Source organism: Natrix helvetica, assembly GCF_964273705.1.
Source record: "Natrix helvetica genome assembly, chromosome: 1".
Lineage (NCBI taxonomy): Eukaryota > Metazoa > Chordata > Lepidosauria > Squamata > Natricidae > Natrix > Natrix helvetica.
In genome coordinates, this window is record NC_138548.1 from 278,114,744 (window position 1) to 278,140,688 (window position 25,945).

Sequence of the window (25,945 nt, forward strand, 5' to 3'; positions counted from 1 at the left end):
AAGAATACCTTCATGGTTATCTTCAAAGAAAATATATATATACTTTTATATTCTGTGTACACACACAAACACACACACACACATATACATACATATACATACATACATACATACATACATACATACATACGTGTGTGTGCGATGGGTTCCGAATCCATATGTTGTAGCTGCCAGCGACACTTCCGCGAGCCTCCACAATGCTCCAGCTGCTCGTCGGAGCATCATGCAGGCGCTGTACACACCATGCGTGTGCGTGAAGCCCTGAAGGCTTTAAAGGACAGGTAAGGAGCTCGGGTGAGCGGGCGGACCCTCCATAGAACCGTACCAGAACGGTACCCAGTGCTCCGGGCAGACTCCAGTACGCCCGTACCGGGGCGTACCAACTGCAACCCACCACTGATATACCACTCTGTGTGTGTGTGTGTGTGTGTGTGTGTGTATAAGAATGGATTACACTGCTTTTCTTCTGCTTTTCTTCAGTACTTTATAGAAAAATAATTTTAAAAACACTGCTGATTATTCATATTATTACTATACAATATATGCAACTTAATTAATTACTAATTCTAATACTTCCTAATACTTATGAATGAATATTTTTCTTTTCAGCCTTTGGGCTTAATGGAATCATGCACGGTGCATGAGATACAACACAGAAAAATGGAAGAAATTTTCTAAACAGCAAGGCCTCCTTACCTTTGAAGAAACAGTCTTTGTTGTGAATAATGTAAATTTTCTTCTTTTGCAAGCATGAAGCTCGGTGCAGTTCACAATGATTTTCATAGAATTTGCCATCTGATCCACACACTGGCATGTAACTGGGCTTGCAATCATCTATGCATCTACATTCAGGTTGATTAGTCTCCTTGTTAACAATACATTGACTTCCACGTTCACAATACTTTTTTTCACATGACGCATGGATCCCATCTTGCCCATAAAGCACTGAAAAAGAAGGAAAATATTCCCAGCATGAATAATCGAGCAGAATCGCTGGAGAAAACTTTTCTTTTATGGTAACCCAACAGGCATCGATAAGTTTATGTTGAGGAAGATCCCATATTTTTCAGAGTATAAGACACATGCCACCCCCCAAAAGAGAGTGAAAATTTGGGTGTGTCTTATACACTGAATGTAGCCCCACTCACCCCCACCAGAGGCCAAAAGCAAGGCATGGAGGCAGTGATGGTCTGTGGCAATCCCTGCAGGCTGCAACAGCTGATTTGGGATATTCCAACAGTCCGAGCCATCCGCCAGTCAGCTGTGCTGAATCAGGCTGCAATAAGTGCTAACGCTGACCTGGCTGGTCAGAGTTTGCAGCAGAAATCACCTTCAGAAAGCACACACAAGTAACTGATTCAGCAGGAGTCAAAATAATAAGAATGTACAATACAATACTAAAAGTAGGTTTTCCAAGGTAGCAGTAAATACAAGCAAAACACAAGCAGTTCCACTTTCAGTTCTCAGCTAAGAGAGGCTCCATCCTATCTCCTTGTTGTTCATACAGCAAATATTGTTTTAGGGTCCAAATAGCCCTCATTGGCTGACCTTGTTACCATGTGTCATGAACTGTCACAAACTGACAGGAAGCTAGCGAGTTGAATATCATGAATAGGTAGGCAGAGGCCTATTTTTTTTCTTCCCATATTCCTCCTCAAAAACTAAGGTGTGTCTTATACTCTGGAACATGTTATATTCTCCAAAGTAAAGTATATCGAATAAAGACATGTTCCACAGTGTGGCATCAATGGAAATGTGCAAGACTACACCTGTTGATTTCATCTTAATATATAAGGGGTGTGTGAGACTGATATATACATATATACACATACAAACACACGTGTGTGTGTGTGTGTGTGTGTGTGTGTGTGTGTGTGTGTATCCCTGGCTCAGCTGAAAAAAGGAGGAGAGCCTGTGGCTTAGTGGCTAAGACTCCTGCCTAATATGTAATACAGCCCAGGTTCGAATCCCAGTAAGGGTATGGCTAGCTGATGAGAGCTAAATAGCTTGAAATGGATCTATACTAGTCTCCCTTTATTTATTTATCAGCACAAAATATACAACACAAATATAAAAAGGCAACATTAAAAATAAAAATATGGTTTTCTGCCTGGATGGTTTTCTGTGATGAGCCGAAGGACAGAAAGAGGGAGTGGTGAGCTTCCTCCCATATTTGGGCATACCAGGGGTTGTAACACAAATACATACCTATTTCCCTGGCTCAGCTGATAAAAGGAGGAGAGCCTGTGGCTTAGTGGCTAAGACTCCTGCCTAATATGTAATACAGCCGAGGTTCGAATCCCAGTAAGGGTATAGCTAGCTGATGAGAGCTAAATAGCTTGAAATGGATCTATACTAGTCTCCCTTTATTTATTTATCAGCACAAATTATGTGTGTGTGTGTGTGTGTGTGTGTGTGTTGCATTTGTGCTGATAAATAAATGAAGGGAGACTAGTATAGATCTATTTCAAGCTATTTAGCTATCATCAGTTAGCAATACCCTTACTGGGAATCGAACCTGGACTGTATTACATATTAGGCAGATGTATTAGCCACTAAGCCATAGGCTCTCCTCCTTTCTCAGCTAATATATCCTCCTTTCTCAGCTAATATATGTGTGTGTACACACACACACACACACACACACACACACATATATATATATGTGGGATATATATATATATATATATATATATATATATATATATATATATATATATATATATATATATATATATATATATATATATATATATATATATATATATATATATATATATATGTCCCATTAAAGGTATAAAAGACCTTCAATGGGAGAACTAAACAGTGAAATCACGGAAGAGGCTATTTGAAAAGATTCCACATCATCAAATTTTAGATAATAATAATATAGCATTTTTAAGCCTCTTATGCAACCCACCATGTTATTTAATCTGTTATTCTCATTAATTATGGCAAGCCATTAGCCTGGTATTTTTGTATCCCTCTTCCAACATAAATTACAACTATTTTTTTCATTGTCATCAATAATTAATTAGCAAAACACAAACCCATAAGCCTGTGGATATTTAAAGTTGCAATACTAGCATACACAGTAAAGATTATCTTTCGTTCATTCAGTTTAGAAGTGGGGCTTCTTTTTTTTTCAAAGATGAATCCATAATAGCGCACTGCAAGTCTTTTTAAGGAGCAAACAATTTACAGCAGTTATTGTAGAAAATGTTAAGCAAACGGCTAAATAATGCTATCTTGCAACAATACTTGCTATAATCAAGCCCTGATAAAGCATTCAAATATCTATCATGGAAGGAACAAGGAAGGACCGCCTGACACAATCAAATGTCCATTTCAGCAACTTCTTATGTCAAACTAAAAGGTCTGGAAGCAGGTTGTAACTGTGCAGCCAAATTCCGTTGAAATTCATTTTCAGCAATTCCAGATCAACATGGGAAAAGCTGGTTGGTAAGGAGGCATTCAATAGGGGTTGTATATGCTTACCTTCCCTACTGGTTGGCAAATGTGAGTGCACTCATGCACTCGCTTCATTTGCACACACCATCTCCGTGCATGCTCAGATACTGCCGTGGATGCGCTTTTGGTGAAAAAAATGGCCTAAATGGGATGCCATAGAACCAGGTGTGGGTGGGCGGAGCTACCCACAATTTCCGCTACCAGTTCGGATGATTCGGTCTGAACTGGTAGAATACCACCTCTGGTATTCGGCTTCTAACATTAAAACTTTGAATGCCAGAATATGTTTTATTATAGAATTTAAGTATTTTTATAGCATATTATGAGCAGTGGATGTACAGTTTTCATAAATAATGCTCATGCAAATGAATAAATTGGGGTGAAATACTCCCCAAATCAATATTTTAAAAGAAGAATCTGACAAAGCTGTTGGGTTGTTCTTGAGCAGCCTTATTTTCAAATATACAACTGAATTGACTGACGCTGTCAGTCTCCAATCATTAGCATAATTTCTGACAATTAGAAAATTATTGTGTACTGCTAATTATAATAAGCGCTAGAGCATCATAAAGGATGATATAAAAAACAGAATCAAAACAATGGTTGATTTTCAGTATATTGTTTACTTTAAAACTCTCTTCTCATTGTCATTGTTTAAAAAAGCTTCCGTAGAGAAGACAGACATTCTAATCTAAGTGAAGTCCACATTGATTTGATATATCAAATGACATAAATCAATAGCTTCACATGTTTAAAAATGAAATATATACTTTTTCTGACAAGTGTAGTTAAACCTTTATTTTCACCACTGTGGACTGAAAGAAAAAGTATCTGGTATTGGAGGCTTAACTGCTTCACTCAATAACTCATTAAAATTCTACAAGGCTTGGAGAAGCTGAGGAGTATTGACATTTTTTCCTGAATCATAATAAACCAGAAGGTCAAAGTGTCCAAGTGGCATGAAAATTACAGTCCCTAAGTGGCATATCTGAATATCTTTTATTCGTTTTACTAATTGTTCAATGTGCCCCTGAAACAATATTCATGGAAATGCTAATAGTAACCTATATACAATCTGACTTGCCAAGGTCACTTCCAGTTACAGGATATACAATGCTGAAAATGCATTGTTCAGTACTGAATACAGAAGCCCTTCAGAAGAAAATGAGCACAGCATTAATCATCAAATTCATTATTACATTTTTTTAAAAAGAAAATTTCTTCTGCATACACACACACACACACACACACACACACACTTTCCCTGAAAATAAGACCTCCCCAGATAATAAGCCCAATCAGGCTTTTGAGCGCATGCGGTAAAATAAGCCCTCCCCAAAAATAGGCTATCTTCCTGGAGAGTAGAGGATGAGAGAAGGCTGCTTGCCAAATCTCTCCATAAGCCTCCCAAAAATATGTGTGCAGGAGGAATTGTATGATTCATCAAAATATTTTGGTCATTGCTTAATGACAAGAAATGAATGTCATCGCTTAATGAAAGAAATGAATATTTAAAAGAAGCAACAGATTGGGGAGTTAACCTTTAGGGTGTAACTTTTAAAAGAAGCTACACTTTAACAGCAAAGGTCTACCTACAATGCATAGAATTATGGGTGTGGGCATGACTCCCCCCCCGGTGCTCCCCCCCTTTTAGAAAGTGATGGCAAAAAGCTTAGCCATCACTGGTATAGGTAGTCCTCAATTTACAGCCACAATTGAACCCAAAATTTCTGTCACTAAGCAAGACAGTTGCTAAGTGAATTTCACCCCATTTAACTACCTTTCTTGCCACAGTTGTTAAGTGAATCACTTCAGTTGTTAAGTTAGTAACATGGTTGTTAAGTGAATCCAGCTCCCCCATTGACTTTGCTTGTCATGAGGTTGCAAAAAGTGATAACATGACCCCTGGACACTGCAACCATCATAGATATATGCCAAATGCCAAGCTTCCAAATATCTAATCATATGAACCCAGGGTGCAACAGTTGTGTGAAAAACAATCCTGCCACTTTTTTTCAGTGACATTCCACCTTCAAATAGTCACTAAACAAATGGTTATGAATCAGGGACTACCTGTACTTTATTTGAATCCCACCTTATTTTTACAAATAACTCAAGGCAGCAAACCTATCCAACACATCTTCCTCCTACTATTTTCCCCACAACAATCTTGACAAGTGAATTGGGCTCAAAGTCATCCAGCTGATTTTCACGGCTTAAAGAGGGACTTGAACTCACAAAGTCCTACTTTCTAGCCTGGAGCCTTAACTACTAGACCGAACTGGCTAGTTGGAAAACAAATGTATAATTTGCTAATGTAATCCTAATGCCATATTAATATGTATTATCATGCTGAAAATTAATGGTAGAATAAAAGACAAAAAAATATGCCGGTCCATATTGCAAAATATCTGAGCTATAATATAATCCTCCAGTAAACAAATGTTTTGGTAGGAACTTTAGTCCGTCTCATCCTTTCTATTCTTTTCGGAGATGCCTTGCTTGCCCAGAAATCTTGAAAATGCAGGTGAAAATATCCACATTTGAACATTTTGCATAAACTTACTGCATTTTTCCTCATGTCTAAAAATGTCAAACTCACCTACTACATTCAAAAACAGCAACTGCAGGTGATGAGAGTTAAAGAAAGATAAGAAGCTGGAGTGTTGGAAGACTTCCAAATCTTTTCTAATCCCCAGAATTAAGTGTTTGTTATGGGACTGTCCATAAATAACTTTTTATTACTGTGGAGAAATCTGCATAGTTACATCCTCTTCATCATTTAAAAAATAATGAAGAAATAATGGTATCCTTTACATTTCTCTAGTCAGAGACTAGAAATACCCATTAAAGTATTAGTTAGAGGAAGTAGACAATGGGCAAAAAATGTTTGGCGGTAAACTAACTTCAATAAAACACTAGTCTGTTTATTGTAACAAGATGCTTTTTCCAAAAGGCATCTGGACTTTCTGGGTTTTTTACTTTGAAATTGTTTCATTTCTCATCCAAGAAGCTTCAGTTCAGTTCTAACATCAGTTCTCAAACTAGCATTCTGGGAAACTGTGGGAGTTGAACTCCACACATCTTAAAATTGCTAAGGTTGAGAAACACTATTTTAAACTATTACAAGACAACAGCTAAAGTTTCCCTAAATCTTTCCTACTCTAATCCAGAGTGCTCTTGTTCTGAGCATCATTATAGTAATTCCACAATGAGCTGATGGATATTATGTCTCTACAGAAATCCATACTTCTGGAATTTTGTTAGCGCACAGGCAGCAAGCCTAACTTAATTATTTATGATCCACATGCTTCTGCTGTAAGGAATAAACTCAAAGTAACATATTCTAGAGGAAACATTTGCTGTCCTCATGCAGCCATAGTTTTATTTGGAGTTAAGTACCTTTACTTTCAGGTGTTAACCAGAACCAATGATTGAGAGCAATTTTAGACATTCAATTTGGTGAATATTCATTTAGGAACCAGGAGATTGAGTTCTGGTTCGCCCTTAGTCATGAAAACCAACCGAGTGACTTTGACCCAGTTACTCTCTCTTAGCCCACCTACGACATTCTTGTTGTGTGGAAAGGAGGCACGAACATCAGATATGTATGATGCCTTGAACTGACCAAAAATAAAGGTGAGACAAAACCTAATAAATGATAAAATGAGGATTTGGAGGCTTCAAATCATATATTGTTTGTTTTTTTCTCTTTTCCAAGCTATCTTAGAATTTACTTCTCTTATCCGATGTCAGCCTCAGTCAGTGTTTAGCTAACTGCTTTCTGCTTGCTTCTCTTAGGTTTATTACAATTCTAACTATCCCTCAACCACTTCTGTATTCATACTGACAAGGAGTGGGAAATGAAATGGCTAATTATGGTGTTTCCACAACAGATCAGCATAAAACAGAACATAAATTTAGTGTAAATATGTGTTACTGATGCCCGTTTAGTATTTAGTAGAGTGTAAGATTTTAAGCAGGAAAATAAATCCCAGCAAGAGAAAGGATGGTGAGAGGAAATCGCCTGGGCCACCATTTTGGTCTTAGATATAAGCATGTCATGGGCTCTTCTAGTTTTTCTTCTTTCTTCTGAAACAAGACTAGGACTGAACAGCTATTCAGACACAGAACAAATTCAGAGATATGTACCTCATGATATATCTAGATAAAAAATAGCTTTGGTTTTGAGATAATACTTGGGCAATAAGAATTATTTTAGTTGTGTCTCACAACAGGGAAGTCCTGTTACAAGAAGCTTCAGAAGAGGATTTTCAAAAGCATTCGTAATTAATGAAGTGGTTAGCAATAGCTCTCAACTAACTTTGACCTCAGTCTTCTACTCTATTAGGTAAAGTGTCTCAGAAGCCCTGCTGTCCCAGGTGATGCCTGTTTGTAGCAGAATGCATCCCTTTAAAGCCACCTTGCCTCCTGAAGTACACTTGAATACTTAAAAAGAGATGAGTAGGCTTATCAGCCAAAGCACAAAAATGATCTGTCTATCAGTTTACTTCTCAGCTTCTGAGACAATGAAAAAATCCAGGATGTAGTTCACTAATTAAACAAGCCTCTCATCAATTTTTCTCTCTTGTTATTAAAACCAAATGAATTTCCCACTCCTGCAAGGATTATAAAAAACAGTAATGGAAAAGGTAATCAAGTGGAACTAGTAGCTAACTGCTTGGAGGATTTATGAGCCCACCACAGTGTATGAAAAAGATATAATTTGTTTAATTTATTAGTCATAAGGAAAGCAATTTTCTAGGGTTAAAAATGGATCATCTTATAAAACAAGCCACTTTTTAATACTAATTAAATTTAGAAGTATGGCCCAAGATAGGAGCTTCTCTGTCATATTATAGGAAGGAACTTTTGCCTAACTCATCAAGTACAATTAAATATTTGTTTTCAGATTAATGCTGTTAAGTATATCTGGATTTCAGTAACAAGTATGTTTTGCATAAATTCAATTGGCACCAGCCACCCCAAATGAAGCCATAATTTGTTCTAATTGCTTTCTACAGGAACAGAAAGAATATGCTTAGTTTCTGATGATTCATTTCCCTAATAGCACAACTTCATATATCTAAGATGCCTATATTAGCAAAACTTCATTTGTTAAATCCAGAAATAACAGATTTCTTTGGTGAGATGGGCAGCATATAAGTTAAATAAATAAATTTATATGTTCCAGTGACTTTTTAAAAAAAACCTGAACAATTAGTTAGAAGGCTGCTTCAAAAATGTACTTCATTTGATTATCCAAGAGATAGATAAGATTTACACATCTCTACTGAGTAACAATTAACACAGAAGTCTCTTGATAGCTATCATGAAAAGGAATTAAAAAGACAGCACCCACACCAGTTAGGAAAAGCATCCCCTAAATTTTTATTCAAATAATAACCAGGTGGCTAATCTAATATAAGGAATGGTGAGAGTCTTGCCAATAAAACTGGAGTGAGGCCACATTGTCCTTAGAAATGAAGAGTGGAAAGCTCCCATTTCAAAATATATTTTCAATAAGAACACACTGATGTATTCTTTCTGAAAAGGTGAAGAGAAGGCAACTGGGAACACCAATCTTCTCCAGACCAGTGTGCATTACATCATTAATTGCAGGAAAGCTTCTCATGCATGCATTACATATTAATTACTTGTAAAGAGTAATTACTGATAAAGTAAATTTAAATATCTTGCATGTCTCCATTGTATTCAGCGTGTATAATTTACTTTGCTTATAAGGATAACAAACCAGTGATTCTGACAAGGGAGCTTTCTTCTCCTGTTTCCTTTGCAATGCATATTTACAATTGTTCCTCAGGTAAAATGAAGCTTTGGAGCACTATAAATTTAGTCATATGCAAATTTAACTTGCTTCTTTTCAAGGAGCAAACCAAAGTGTGCCTTTTTGTCACTGCCATAGGACATAATTTCTGAGAAGTGCCTCAGATCTAACATTAGAGGCAAATCATGCTAATATATCACAATTATGATACAAATGGAACAAAAAAAATCCAGGATGACTCTTCTTTGCAACAATAACGTACCAATTTAGAAGGAGAATACATCCATACCAAATACAATTCTTGCTTTATACTATGCAAATTTACAGAGTATTAGCCAGCATTCTATATTCAATGATACTGCACTTCTATATACCTCAACAGGATTTTAGTTTAATAAGTACAGCTTAGTCTTTCCCGTGGTGAGGAAATCTGGAAGTCACATGCATTTTTCAAGCATATTACCTACATCAGATACAGAAAAGGATAGCAGCATGTCCCTCCATAAGTGACATGGGCACTCTCTAAATTTGATATATAAATTAAATAAAATTATACAGGAAAGTGATAATAGGAATCTCAGAGGGGAACAATAGAATGAATTGAAATAGGGGAACAGATATTTAGAACCAGGGTACATTACATGACAAGCTGTATGAGGAACTAAGAACCTTTCAGCTATAATTTATAGTATTATGCTCACAAATCTGAGGATGTTTCACACAAATGCTTAGAAAGATATAAGGACTGCCTAGATCAATAATTTTCAAACGTTTTGAACCGATGGGTATATGCTCACTGTTGAAAGTTGACATTGGGGTGGGGACAGACAGAAACAACTGGAATTAAGTTCTTGGGAAACATGGGGTAGGAAAACTAAACACTAATGGCCTTCTGCTTCTGAACAGTTGTGTTGAGCACAACCTGTGCATCACAAACGTGATGATCAGACTTGCAAACAAGTACAAAACAACACAGATGCATTCCAGGTACAAACATTGGCACCTACTTGACTATGTCAACCAGCACAACCTTAGAGATGTCCCCATCACCCAGCCCATGTGAAGTGCTGGTCTGATTACAGGCTGGTCCAGTTGGTCATCAACTGCATGTACTGTAAGCAGCCAAGGACTCCCAGAACATCATTAGATATTGGCACAATGAAAGACTGAGGCCAACTTTTTGTTTTCAACATTTTCAAGATGTATTTAATGAAAAACATGTTGCCCACTTGTAGGAATCTGTTCTGAAAAGTGGATGCAGTTTCAAGATACCATCAAGCAGCCTGATAACAACTTTACTTGGCTTGAAAATTCAGATACCCCAAGACTGATTTAATGAAAGCCAGAAGAACATTTCAGCAATTCTCCATGCCAAGAGGAAGTCCTATACAGACTGGCAATATGATCCATTCTATCTTATAGAATGACAAGTTTAATACCTGCAATCTAAAGTACAGGCAGAATTGCAAGCAATGCAAGAGAAATGACATCAGAGAATGTTGAGCAGGTGGAGCACTATACAGTCATGCATGCTATCAAAGACTTCTTTGATGCCATAAAGACAGTTTAAGGTCCTTCTAAATTAGGATGCTCTCCCCCTTGCTGTCATCTGATGGGGCAAATCTAATCAAAGACCAGGAAGAACTGAAAAACCTCAGGGCTGAATACTTTTCCAATCTGCTCAATAGGCTATGCAGAGTTGACCTTGATGTCATAGAGCATATTCCTCAGCTGTAAAGTCTTGGATATCCTAGACTTGCCTCCCTCTACTGATGAGATCAAGAAAGCAGTACTGCAGATGAGCTTAAAGCAACAGGGCAGGATAGCGTTCTTGCTGATATCTACAAAGCACTAGATCCAATGCCTAGATTCAGGCATTCCAAAGTATCTTAGAAGACATGTTGGGTTACAGAGAAGATGTTCAATGATTTTTGTAATTGTTCTCCCCACCATGGCTCTGTATAAAAATAAGGCAAACAGGACTTCCAGTTCCGGTTGCGGTACGCGACGGACAAGCTTTGCTCGCCCCACGCACTCCTGGTGGGCTCCCCTTTAATCGGGGGGGGGGGCACAGGATGCCCTGGAGGGGCTCCTGCCGAGGGGACGGCGTAGCGGGGGATCCCCTGTGTCGGCGGCGGCCGGGGGGGCCGCATCGCCCTAGGCACCGGGAGGCAAAAGGGGAGGCGCCGCGGCGTCTTCGCGTTGAGGCAGCCGGATGAAACCCAAGATTCGAAGGACGCAGTTGCTGTGCGGTGAGATGGAGATTCCCCCCATTCCCTTTGATGACTGAATGAAAATAAAAAGATTGTCAGCTCTTTGGAAAGGTTTTCAACTTGTGGCTGGGAAGTGTGATTGGAGGGAGGGGGATTCCCCCCCCCCTTGGACAAGCGGCTTGAAACTGTTTCGCTCCCTGCCCCCAGAAGAGGAGGGGGGGAGCCCTGGAATGGAATCACCCTCGTAGCAAACAGCAGATTTCCTTTACTGCAACTGTGAAATGAGGTGATGATCTGTTCTATTTTGAAAACTTTGAAAACTTTTGCCTTTGGATCCCGGAGCTGGCAGGGCAAGATGGCACACTTCCGTTGTCTTCATGTACTTTGAAATTTGACTCCACCCACAGAAGTTGCTGGCATTTTGTCTTTGTCTCTGTGGCACTCAGAGAAGTCTCGTGTTACATTTTATCCTGGACTTGGAAAAAAGGACTTTACTGCTTTATTGCCTAGGTCCCTATTTGTCTGGGCTCCCTGCCTCGCGATCTCTCTCAGCTACCCACCTCCCCAGTTGCTTCTTCTCTGTACTGACATCTTTATCTCTGAGCTTTGATTACCACAATGCCACCCAAAAGACCACCACCGGGGAAGCTGGGATTTGCGGGCTCTGCCCCAACATCCTCAACATCCAGCCCCAGCGGACAACAGACACTAACTTCTTTGTTTCAGCCTAAGCCCTCTGAGGTGGACTTTCAACAGATGTTTGAACAACTCTTAAAGGGGCAGGAAGAATTAAAAAATCAATTGAAAGAAATGAATGAGCAGCTCAGAGAGAATAAAGACCATGTGATCCAAAACTCACAGAGACTGGAACTTTTGGAGGAGGGGACGGCTGAGATGAGGAGAGAGGTGAAGGGGGTGCAGAAAGGAAATCAAGAACTTGAGGACCACCAGATAAAAACGGAATTTGAACGAATCTCTTTTTTCCTTAGGTTTCAAAATGTAATTGAGGCTGATGATGAAAATTTGAGGGATATTATGGCAAATTTATTGGCTGAATTTATTAAAAAAGACAGACAACAGATGGGGTGGGACATGGACCTGGTTTATAGAGTAAACTCAACATACGCTAGAACACACAATGTTCCAAGGGATGTACACATCAAATTTCTTAGAAAGACCACAAGAGGCAAGATTCTGAGTGCACAAAGGGGGCAAACATTAAAATATAAGGATAGAGAAATAGCCATTCTGAAACAGATCCCAAAGAAAGTTAGAGATAAAAGAAAAAAATATTCGCTCTTAGCGAATAAATTATACCAGAAAGGGGTGTGGTTTAGATGGCTGCTGCCAGAAGGTATGCTAATATTCTGGGAGGACACGAGAGTTAGAATCAACACAACCACTGAGGCTGAGGCCTTCATGGAAAAAAATAAAGTCTGCCTAGATAGACCTGATGATACTATACCGGACATACAGGACACGGGAGGTGCCGGAGCTCTGCCGGGGGGGGGGGGGGGGGAGAAGAGCAACATTGAGAAAACTCAGATCACAAAAATGAACTTGAAAATCTGTGTGATATAAAACGATTGAAACTAGTTTAAGATAAAAGTTTATATACTGACAAAATAGTATTAAGTAATAACAAACTAATGTATTAGTAAATGAAAGTTATGAGAATGGGGGGGAGGGCCATTTCCTGCATAATGTAACTGTCAAAATTTGTACTTCATCCATTACCCCTTTCCTTGAATATTTTTTTTAAAAAAAAACCAATAAAATTTTGTTTTTTTTAAAAAAAAATAAGGCAAATAAATCAGATTGTGGAAACTATAGGGATATTCACTGCTGTCCATTGTAGGCAAGATTTAGCCTGCATTCTTCTGAACAGACTTGTCATTGTCTCAGAAAGGAACCTCCTAGAGGAGCAGTGTGACTTTCATCCAGAGTAGAGTACAACAGACATGGTTATCTGCCATGGGACAAATCAAGGAAAAGTACATAAAGCAGCACAAACCTCTTTATCTTCCTTGACCTGACAAACAGGTTTGACATTGTACACAGGGAGGCTCTCTGGACCATCCTTTGACATTATGAATGCCCCAGGAAATTTGTGAAGATGATTCATCTACTGCAGAATGGAATGACAGGACAGCACCTTTACAATGATGATACATCAAAGCTGCATTTGCCATTTCCAGTGGGGTGAAGCAGTCCTGTTCAATCTGTTCTTTGCTTACATCTTGTCATGTGCTGTTCAAGGTCTGAAGAAGGGAACATACATCAGATACTGATTGGACTTCTCTTTGTTTGACCTTTGCTAGTTGAATGCACAGATAAAGTGCCTTCATATAGACATTCAAGAAACACTCTTTCCTGATGACTGTGCATCCTGGGCACAAAAAAAGGTAATGATCTACAGTTGATGCTTAACAAATTCTCAGATGCTGGTATGCTCTTTGCCCTGACTATTAGCCTGAAAAAGACTGAAGTACTTTACCAACCCATGCCAAATACCATCCTTGTAGAACCAAACATCATTACTGATGACACCCAGCTGACAAATATAAACAGTTTCAAATACTTGGGATGTATTCTCTCAAACAATGTGATTTTGGACCAAGAAACAGAGTCCAGGATCAGAAGGCCAGCCAGATTCTAGGGTGACTGCAAACAACATCTATATCTACACAAAGCTGAAAACCTACAGAGCTGTGGTTAACCTTTCTCTCCTACATGGATGTGAGTCCTGGACTTTGTACTGATGACATATCAAACAACTAGAGAAATTTCACCCTCTCTGTTCCATCCTTGGCATTTGTTGGCAGGACCATGTCTACAACATGGATTCCTGGATTGCATGAAATCTAACAGCATTGAGTCCCTGAGTGTCAGAGCCCAGATGCAGTAGGTGGGACATGTAATCACAATGGTCACTTTATGCCTTGACAGTTACTTCCAGATACAGTGGAGACTGGGAAGAGAACTCGAGATTGTCCTTATAAACACTAAAAAAGACACTGTGAAGGAAATCCTATGTGACATCCAGAAAAGGATGGTAGAAGCTGTGGCTGCTGTGACTGCTGACAGACCCCCCTGGCAAACTCTATTCTTCGAAGTGTCCACTGGATTTGAAGACAGGCTCTGACAAAAGCTGACAAAAAAACATGAGTGGTATCATAGAAGGATCCCCATAGTTATCACAACAATTACTTCCAGTTCCTCCATTGTGCTAGCCTTTTTGCTTCCAGACTAAAATTGTCCACATATGAACTGCAGAACAGTGTATCTTCTTTGAACTCAAAGGACTATCTATCTATATGCTCACAAATTTGAGGATTGTACACAAAAATGCATACGTGTTTCTCTGCACTGCCTAGATCAAGAATTTCCAGAGTTTTTGAACCAATGGGTACATCTACAGAGTTAACAGAAAATGATCCCTTATAATGTAGCCATCATGATAACTGATACTGACATAAATCATACATTTTATACAGACACACACACACACACACACACACACACACCAACTCCTGATAAATCTAAAAAAAAATTCTCAAGAACTAAAATAAAAAAATAAAGGTAATAGCTAAATTCCAAACTACAAAAGCATTGTTCTCTGGAAGATTCCATAGTTTGTTTATTCATAGAGCCTATATGGCTGCCTATCTCACATGATGATCCAGAGTGGCTCACAATAACCAAATAGAATAAAAACAGAAAAGCCCCAATGCTCAGCAGGCAAATGGTTGAGCCTCAAAATCAAATAACTCAGCCAAGAAACAGAATACAAGGCAAGGGTAAAGTGTGAGACCCAAATATTAATCACATACAGACCTTCTCAGAGGACACAATATCTTTTTATAGAGGGCAAACAGGTGATGCTCAGAAAAATCTACCCTGACTTCAAAATTGCAGCATAGGCATAAGAAAAATATAAAAAAGTATTTCAGGTAATATCAAGGGTTTAATACACATACACACACTCTACTTTCATCTCATCCTCTAGCATTCTGCCAGACTTCCAATATGCTGTCTACTTTTTTCTCTTTTGTGAACACAGCTTCAAAATGAAGTGTCACCCGCCATTTTTATTTCCTAAGTATACCTGGAAGAGGACCTCTTGAGATATCTTTGAGATCCTCATAAGCAGAAAACAGTGACATATTCTCTCATACTGTGGAGAAAACTGAACTGATATTTGGAGGTATACTGTCCTCAACCCATGGTAACAGTGAATTGTTCAGCCCACATCAATCCTAGCCTACTTAATAGACTTAATAGAGCTAGAATTTATTTAATACCACTTTTAAAGCCATCCAGGTCAGTGGCCATCATCATATCTTGTGGCAATGAATGTTAGTATAAATTAATTATGTCTGACATTTGTCTATTAAAACTACGCTTTCAGTCAGGTTCACTGCTTATGCCTGGTCCTAATACTGTCAACTTTCTTTATGTCATGTATGATTTTACAACCTCAGTAAATGTTCAAATGTCCTGATCTTTTTGTTGCTGTTTTCTGTATTTTCGCAGCGCTGATAAAATTCTTTTTCAAATATGGGGAACAGAGATAAACAGTGTACTTCAGTTATAGGCAAACCATATTGGCATTATATGATGCCAGCATAATTTTTAACCCCTTTCTGATTTATTTATTTTCAAACGTTTATACAGCCGCCTATCTTTAAACCAACTCTGGGTGGCATCCAATAAAAAGATTTAAAAAACATATAAGATCATTTTAAAACTCTATAAAGCTGAACTGAATAAAACATTAAAAACAACAAACACTGGCATCCATCAGTTCTAATGTGCGGTCATGTATTCTTCTCCCAACACTTTGCGGGGGAGAGGAATCCAAATCTTTAAAGTCTTATTGAAGGCTTAAAGGATGGAAGCCTGCCAAACTTCAGGGAGGAAGATGTTTCATAGGGTATGGGCTATCCTGGAAAAGGCTGGCTTCCTAGCTCTCATCAGATAATACCGGTATTTAAGAGAAGGGGGATTAAAAGCATGCCCAATTCTATGACCTGGTAGGATAGATAGATGTCCTTGGGAAAAGGTGTTCTTGCAGATGCCTTGGCCCATATAGGATTTTAAAGGTCATGATAAGCACCTTGAATTGCACTTGCTGACTGCAAGCCAATGCACCTCATGCAACAGAAATGTTACATGGCAAAGCTAGATCACTCCCCTTACTGTGCATGTTGCTGCATACTGGATGAGGTGAAGTTTCCAGATGGTCTTCAAGAGCAGCCCCATGTAGAACGCATTGCAGTAATCCAGATGGGAGATGACATCATGAGTGACCATGAGTAAGTCCTCTGGTCCAGGAAAGGGTGCAATTGGCATATGAGACAAATCTGTGCAATTCCCTCCACACCCAAACCATAGCTGCCCCCTGCTTCTTGAGCAGGAAGCATGAGTCCAGGAACATTGGAACTCACAGTCCCAAGGGCAGTGATGCGCAGAAGCATCCAGGTAGTTGGGCGGAGCCTCCCACCACTGCTACTACTGGTTTGCCTGATCCAGGCTGAACTGGGAGCAACCCAACTCTGCCCAAGACCCTGCCCATTTGCTTAAAAACAGTTGGTTTGAGTTCCTCCCAGATAACTATACCCAGATGTTTCTTTGTCACCTCCAATAGATTTGCCCAGCCAGGCTCCAACTCTGAGGAAAGTTGAGTGACTTTATCTGATAGATGTCAAAAATATTCCCCCACAGCAACCCTACAAATGTTCCCCAGTTCCTTCTTACCCAGGAGACCCACAGTTACATAAACAGTCCTGCCAGATGGCTACCTACAATAAGGGCATAGACATAATTATGCTTTTCTGCTCTTATTGCCACAAGGTTGAGGTTAATGTAGGCTCTTACCTGTGTTCCCTCAGCTTCACTAAGCATCTCTTACATCGCTTCATCTTTCTGAGCCCTTTGGTGAACCATGAAACGCTATGAGATCCATACATACAGAATCTGCATAGGCACAAACTGCAACAAGAGCCTCTTCTAAACCATGTAATAGAGTTTTAGAAACTGCAAATACCTTGTGAAACCACATTGGGTCCATCAGGTGCCTTGGGCAGGTTGATTGAATTGGCTTCATCTCCCTACAGTCCCCCTCACAGAAATGTGCCTGCTTGTTTCCGAAATTTACAGAAATTGTAAGACAGTTTCTTTCATAGCATTAATTTCAAATTCTGCAAACAAGAACTTCATTTGCTTAACAGGAAAATATTTTACAAGCAATTTTCATTAATTTCAAGTCATATCTTTTTACATATCCAGGTGAAGATTTATCATTGCTAGTGCCAGAATTATTAATAGGTATATTAAAAAATTTAAAAATCAGAACCAGTAAATTAAGTCACTTCAACATTGTGAGATGGAATTTGCAAGTGGAATAATTTATGTCCAGCATCCTAGAATTATAGTAGGAGTAATTGCAAATATTTTAAAACTTAGCTAAGAATCTCTCCAATACAGTAAACATAGCTAAGGAAATTCTTGATTACAGATTCAGTATTTATTGAGGTGTCACTCAAAAATATTGCTTTCTGCTGCCTGGAAAGCAACCTTAGTGAAATCCAAAGGAGCTGATTGTGAACTGTTATATTTAGTATTAGCTCACAAAACCCTGTAGAAAAAAATACTTTTTAAAACAAATATCTCTTGAAATTATAGGATATCTTTAATCAATTGTTTAATTTGTATATGATTTTCTTTCAGATTTTCCTCTTGGTGTCAAGATTGAACTGCTTAGCTCTTTTGAATCTTATCGTTATTCAACTTGCCACTGAACTGGTGGGAGGGAAGGGTGAAATGGAATGCTGATGTTTTGTGCACAAACCATGAGGGCCTGGAAATCATCAAGGTCATGGCTGCAAGTGCCTGAGAAGGAGATGGATTTTCCCCATAACAAAAGGACATCTCATAATTGACCAATGTGAACACCCAGGGGTGGAGAGAAAGGGAAGCTATTGTTTAACTAAGCAAACCTTTGCGTGGGAAAAGCAAAGCTGGTTTTAATCCTTCAGTGCCAAAATAGTGTATCCAATAAAGGTTTACTTTTGGGATCCAAAGTTCTCGAGAGTGTTTGCTTCTTTTATATCCACTAGTCAGACAGTTGACACTTGGAGTATTAATGCAAAAATTTAGGAAAGCTTGGAAAATGAAGAATAAATGTTTCCCTTTTATTTTAACAATTTGGGATGGTCAAATTAGAATCATTCCTATTAAAATGAGAACTAGGGTGTTATTATTTTTTTACTGATAAAAAAAATATTTGCTAGCCCTGATGATGTTACCTAGTTTGGTAATGAAACATCTGCAAGAAAACATCCAAGCCTGGAGAGCACAAGGGCCGCACAAATTTTTGCCTATCCTTAAAGTCCAGGGAATAATTTTAAATGTTCAAACCTATTGAGTCCAAGAGAGTTTCTAATGTACTTCATGTATTATTATTATTTTTATTTTCATTGGCTGTTATGTACAGCTGTTCCACTTATTAAATCTTACAAAACAAATACAATAGAGCAAACACAGGGAAGAAAAATAATCATTTCTCTTCTGTTATGTGGAATTGGATATCAACTGTAATACATACAGGAATGCAATCTACCAGAGCATACTGTACCTATATGTATGTATCCAGTATTATGGACCAGGTATGTACAGAGTTACATTATAAAGTTAATTTCTATAGTCCTCGGGCAGAATTATTCTCCTCTGAAGTCCAAGGGAAGAACCCAAACCAACTCACAAAATGAGGCATCTAGTTTCTATGATTTTCAATGCAAATACTATAGATCAGGAGAAAGAAGCAATTGGGACTATTTACACCATAAAGATAAATATAACAACTTAATAAGGTTTACTGATAAAAGGTAGGACAACAACTAAGCTGTTCACTAAAAGTCCTAAAAGAGGAACCCCACTTGTGACTTCAGTCCCAAAAGAGGAATATGTTGTTAAGTTAAATCCAAAAAGAAGAACCCTATTATTATTGACTTACTGTCAAGATTGAGAAATTACAACTGACTGACATTTCTCAGAAAGTCTTTTCAGAACTTAATTAAATACCAAATATATAAATTGAAAGCTTAGTCAGCCTCTCAGTGAGTCAATTAAGTTAGCATATTATTTAATATATGCAATTTATTTTTCTCCTTATCACAAAAATGGAGATTACCCATATATAAAAAAAATCTAGCTGTGCAGCAGGATATACAGATCATAGTAAAGTTGGGAATTAAACTGTTAGAGCTAAATGTTTCTAAAAGCATGATATGATATCTCTTTAGCTGATTGCTCAAAGGTTGAGTTGTTCGATTTTATATCTTTCATTACCTCTTTCCATAGCCCCTGGCTTTCATTCTTAACCCCAAGGCCATCCTTTCTTTTCTCTTATTTTTCAGGTATATTTTACCCTTTGACAATTTCAGTGAGTGCTTATACACTAAAGGCTACTCTAAAAATGTGTGAGACCAATAGTTCATTTGCTTCACTGTTAGCATCCTGAGCAGATAGCACAACATTGGTGGTATGATAATAAAGTTTGTTAACAAAATCATTTAATCTGGATGCTAGTAGAAATTATCAGATATAGTTTTATTAACTCAGTCAACAAGACCTACATTTAATTAATTACCACCTATATTGTATCAATTTAACTTCATTGCTCACAAAGATTTCCTTCCTTCCCCGAACACAAATTCAATATTTTGAGGGCTCATTGATTCTTACATTTAACACATACATTCTAAAAGAAATCCAATAATCCTTTACCATTATTCTGAGCTGGAATAATAACATGAATTAGTAAGGAGAGAAAAGAAAAAATCCCACTTCAGACCGCTTTAAACACAAGTTTATATTCATCTTTGTAAGATCATTTCCCCTAAATTCTGCTTGCTTTCTGAAGTATAATTCTTATAATAGCGCCCTATTTTGCAGGCCTTGAATTTGTTTTGGGTTTGAGTAAAGTTATCAGAAGTGGGTTCCTACCGGTATGGTATGGTTCGGCAGAATAGGTATTAACTCCGGCGGACAGGAGACCGTACAAGTTCTATCCTTGGCAGCAACATCTTGATTTTCTGTTCTGCCCATGTGCAGAACAATCTTTATTTTTTTCCTTTTTCAATATTGTGGGCATGCACAGACCATTTTAAGTGCAAATGCCCCACCCACTCACTCCACCCAGTCACTCCATACCTCCCAGGTGGCTTTGCTGCCTAAGCTGCCTTGGCTGCCTAAGCTGCCACATGACTGCCTAAGCTGCCACATGACTGCCTAAGCTGCCTGCTCTGCACCCCAACTGAGCTGCCTCCTCCTCCTGCTTACAGGTAAATCTCACTAGACCATCCCCCCCCCCCCCCGGAACTTGCTGCGCCCTCCCACCATCCCCACCAGGCTCACAACCTTACCTTTCCCCGCCCCTTCCAGGATCCCTATGAGCCCCATTTTGGGTCCCAGAAGGCTTCAGGGAAGCCTGCTAGGCCCAAGTTAGTGTTTGGGCAGGAAACCCCCAAGTGCATGGAGCAGAGAGGTCTTCAAACTTGGGAACTTTAAGACTTGTGGACTTCAACTCCCAGAATTCAGCCCTGCTGGCTGGAGAATTCTGGGAGTTGAAGTCCACAAGTCTTAAAGTTCCCATGTTTGAAGAATTCTGGCAGGAGAGGGAAGGAGAGAGGGAAAGGAGAAAAAGAGAAGGGAAAGTTAATGAGATATGGATGGATGGATAGAGGGAGGGAAGGAGAGAAAAAGGAGAGGAAGGAAGGACACAAACCTGGCACTAGATGCAGCTTCAGAAGATGTTTTGAAACAGCACAGAAATCCAGGGCTGGAAGGGACCTCAGAGGTCATCTAGTCCAATCCCCAGCTCCAACAGGAGACCTTATATCATCTTGGTTATTTTAGTTCCTCTAACACAGAGGAGAAATTCCCAGAAATCCCCAGGCATTGCCAACCTCTCCCTCCTAATAAAAAAAAAAAAACCCTAGAGCAAAAACCTCATGCAGTATTAAAAATAGAAAAGGGGGCTGCTATGTTAATGGACTGCTAAATTGACAAAATGGACAGCTAGATTGGCTACGCCCACCCAGTCACATGACCCCCAAGCCACTCCCACCAGATCACATGACCGCCAAGCCACCAAGCCACTCCTACTCAGTCACATGACTGTCAAGCCGTACCCACCAAATAAGCCACACACACAGAACCAGTAGTAAAAAAAATTTGAAACCCACCACTGAATGTTATGTATTATTTTGAATAAAGGCAAAGTGAGATGATGATGAAAAAATGCATTTTACTACAACTAATCACTGCTGGTTCTAATGAAATTATATAATGATGTGATTTATTGGTTATTACATGAATTTTAGTAGCTTCTAGTGTTCATGTTAAAGATCCATGTCTTCACTAGTTTTAGATTGTAGATTCTCTCACTTTTGGCTAATGCAAGACGAGTAAAGTGGAAGTCAGAGCTGCTTTCCTCTCCCCATTTTTACCTAGATGTTAAACGGCAGAGAGCACTGAGAAATGCTGCATAGTTTTTCCTTTACAATTCTGACTTATCCCATAGTTTTATGAATCACGCGTTTTGTAAGCTCTTTCCTTTTTGTTTCCTTTTTCAGCATGAACTCAATTTCCTCCTATTGAATTTGACCAACTGTTCACAAGTGACAATGGCTATTAAAAAGTGGTGCTAAAGAGAAACAGCCAATTTGGTGTAGGGTTAAAGGCACTAGACTAGAAAATGAGTCACTATGAGTTCCAATCCTATCTCAACTCTAGAAAGGAGACAAGATTAAACCACTTCCAAAAACATTTCCAAGGAAAGTGTGTGGGCTTGTCCAGGCAGTTCCCATGAATCAAAGTTGAGTAGAAGACACTGCCTACTCTAACCCCCTGCTAAAATGATAAGGCTCATGGGAATTCATGAAGAAAGAAAATCCATGCAACAATCAATGGCATCCCTTTACCTATTTTCCTTTTGACACTATTAAACAAAGAAGCAAAAAAGCCTTTTTTATAGCAAAGTTGAGCACACCAACCTCCATAGGTTACAAAAGTGTTAATGAAACAGAACATTTGTTCACTTTTCACTCATGCATTCCTTCCTTTATATATTCATCTGGCTCTGGCAGCTGATCGAGTGCTAAGCTCAAGAGAATAGAGATCAGTTCTCCTGATAGAGAAGCTCTGCTTCAATCATTTGTTTTAGGTCTTGCTGGGCTGATTCACATACTGTTTTCTAATCACAGGAGTTTGTTTTCCTGTTCCTAGGACTTAATATGCCAAGTATCTGATAAGATACAGATGTGCCTCTCATGCTTCCTGATAATGAGAGTTGAGCTCTCTTTCAATGACACTGGTTTAACTGTTCTGTAGCCGTATTTTTTAAACACTGGATTTTTTCCCCAGGACTCTTGATTGTTCCAGAATCTTTCTAAGCATTATATTTTCAGATCAGTTTTCCTTCTTTTATTATGTCTGAGATACCCTCTTCCCCCCCCCATAAGATCTCCCCAGATAATAAGCTCAATCAGGCTTTTGAGCACGTGCACTAAAATAAGCCCTCCCCCAAAATATTGCAGCATAGCAGCAGCCATGAGGTGACCACGCTCGCTGCCTCCTGCACCTCAAAAACAATAAGACCTTCCTGAAAATAAAGCCAAGCGCTTATTTCGAGGGTCAAGGACCCTGTCTTATTTTCAGAGAAACATGGTAGTAAATCATTTTCTTAAATGGGGCAGAAAGGTAGTATATAAAAATAGTATGGAAACACCTATATAATAAATTCTATTTTTTTGAAATTTATCTAAGGGAAATTTTCATAATGTTTACTGTTCCAACAGCAAACTTCCCAAAGTTTGTATTTTTTTAATCCAAAAACTAAAACATATTTTGTTTCTGATTCAGGGGCATAAATTGCATCTTATGTAATTCCTGCCTCCACCCCCCACCCCGACCCCGGTCTAAGTAATCAAGAGGAATCCTTCCTTCTCATATATAAAGCTATATGATACTGCATTTTACATAGTAGGATCTATTGGGCAATACAGAAAGTATCATGTTCCCACATATTTTTATTATTAGCATAGGAATCTAACTGAGGATAGTCCACAGTTAGATTCCCAGTCTAAGATGGGTGGAAACTCAATAATTCAAGTCCTAACCAAAGACCTAAGAATATTAAGGTAGACTAAGAATACAGACTGCTCTAAGTGAGATGGCTTATTATTTTTATAGTTCATGCACAGTCAGCCAGAAGTTTAGAATTAATTTAGCATTTTTATTTACCTACTGAATTTTTCCCAAGAATTTTGGATTGGGAAATGTTGTTTGATGTTGTTAAAGGTATTGTCACAGAACATAAGCTGTTCCAAGTAAAGCTGCCTTTTGCAATTGACTGATGATAATTTTGTCAATGACAGTGATGTTCAAATGTTGCTTCACATTATTTTCAATAATGTGAAAATCACAGCTGCCAGTTCTTGAGCAAGTATTCATATGAATCAAGTTCTTTCCAACCTAGGAAGTTGTAATGTGTTGGTGTAATATATGTGCATGTCCAAACAGTTTGGCCTTTTGTAACTGACAGATGGAAATTGCCATTCAAGAAGTTTTGGTAGGGCACTCAGTGTGTCAATAATCCCTGGAACTACCATGGCCACTTTATATCATAATCTTATAAACTTCAATTTTGATACTTTGTGACCTCCAATTTTTTATCTTCTATTCCATAATATTACCATATTAATTATCCATAATTTCTTTTTTCAACTACAATTGAAGCCTTTTCCTTTCTATGTGCAATTATTGCTCTCTGAGCTTTTTCTACTATTCTACTATTTTGGTGGGGGAAGGGTTCCATTTTTTATAATTTCTCTGAAACTCTTCCAATTTTGTATCCCTGAATATTTCTGATAATAAAACTCCTTTGATGTTGTAATCACTGTTCAGTGGTATTTGGAAGGAGTTTAAATCTAGTTTTGTCACTTCCACAACATTTATACAACACACACACATGTATGTATGTATGTATGTATGTATGTATGTATGTATGTATGTATGTAAAGGTTCCCCTCACACATATGTGCTAGTTGTTCCATACTCTAGGGGGTGATGCTTTTCTCCATTTCAAAGCCAAAGAGCCAGCACTGTCCGAAGACATCTCCGTGGTCATGTGGCCAGCATGACTAAATGCCTAAGGAGCATGGAACACTGTAACTTTCCCACCAAGGTGGTCCCTATTTTTCTACTTGCATTTTTACATGCTTTCGAACTGCTAAGTTGGCAGAAGCTGGGACAAGTAACAGGCACTCACCCTGTTACACAGCACTAGGGATTCGAACCACCCAACTGCTGACCTTTCTGATCAACAAGCTCAGCATTCACTAGTAATATACTATATACTGTATATTACTATACACACAAACACACATCATGAGAAATAGAAATGGGACTCTGAGCATCTTATACATCTGGTGTGTCTTATATTCCACATCTAAAAAAGGAAATATATTCATACCCTGTTCTGGCAAGAACTTACACCAAAATGCATAAACATGTAAAAGACTGAAATTAGCAAGCAGATCTTCAGAAATGACTTCTTTATCAAAATCTGTAATAGTTTTAAGTTCAAATGCTCCCTCTCCCTCCTTCCCTCTCTCTTTCTCTTTCTTCAGACTTAACCAATATTAAAACCATTTCATAAAACTATTAGCTGCCTTTGATTCCTCCAGAATAGTAGAAAACATTCCTTTGGGGTGAGGGTCAATGAACACATATGGAAGCATTTCAAGTGCTCTTAAAAATGGTTACCACAGAAGAATTCATAAAAATGGCTCACCCATTAGGCATGACTGGTCACAGAAATGCCACTTTAACAACAAAATAAGTTCTCTGTCATCTACTGTTTAGACCCAGGTTATTTTCTTTTACCAGTCCCAGCTGAGTTGCCAACTGATTCTCAGACTGATAGTATTTCAGGAGATTGTTTTGTAAACAGCCAGCTACAAGCTTCTCCAAAACCAATGAAGAGATCTCTTCACTGTATCATAAACAGGTTAGAAAGAATACAAATTCTTCAACCCAATGTGCATGGTGTAAATTGGTGCTAAGTGAGAAACAATTCAGGTGCTGACATTGTCATAATCTTATCCCATTCTGTTTAATAAATCTTTCTAATCAGAATTCAGTGAGACTAATGCATGGAAAGAGTCTTCTTTTGTTGGCTTGGGGTATCTGTTAAAAAGCCATTGGACAAAGCACGGGTTTCAGTTAGCTACAGTGTCCTTTCCTACAGGAGTATCTAGAGGACCAATAAGGGCCTAGGAGCATTTTTATATAAAAAAATACCATACTACTGGGTGGTGCATTGTAGCATTTAATTTAACAGAACAGATTTAAATTCAAGTAAAGTCAGGTGGAAAACCTGGTAAGCACCAAAGGAAATAATCAC

The 25,945-nt window shown here is 38.5% G+C and overlaps 1 protein-coding gene across 2 annotated transcripts in view; it reads right to left on the minus strand.

Annotated features, from left to right (window-relative positions):
* Positions 1-25,945, minus strand: part of FSTL4 (follistatin like 4) — a 520,328-nt gene that overhangs the window by 332,174 nt on the left and 162,209 nt on the right. For both annotated transcript variants that reach the window (XM_081936569.1, XM_081936570.1), the window contains exon 4: positions 697-945. In XM_081936569.1, the coding sequence (XP_081792695.1) occupies positions 697-945 (249 nt within the window). The remainder of the gene's footprint in view (positions 1-696; positions 946-25,945) is intronic.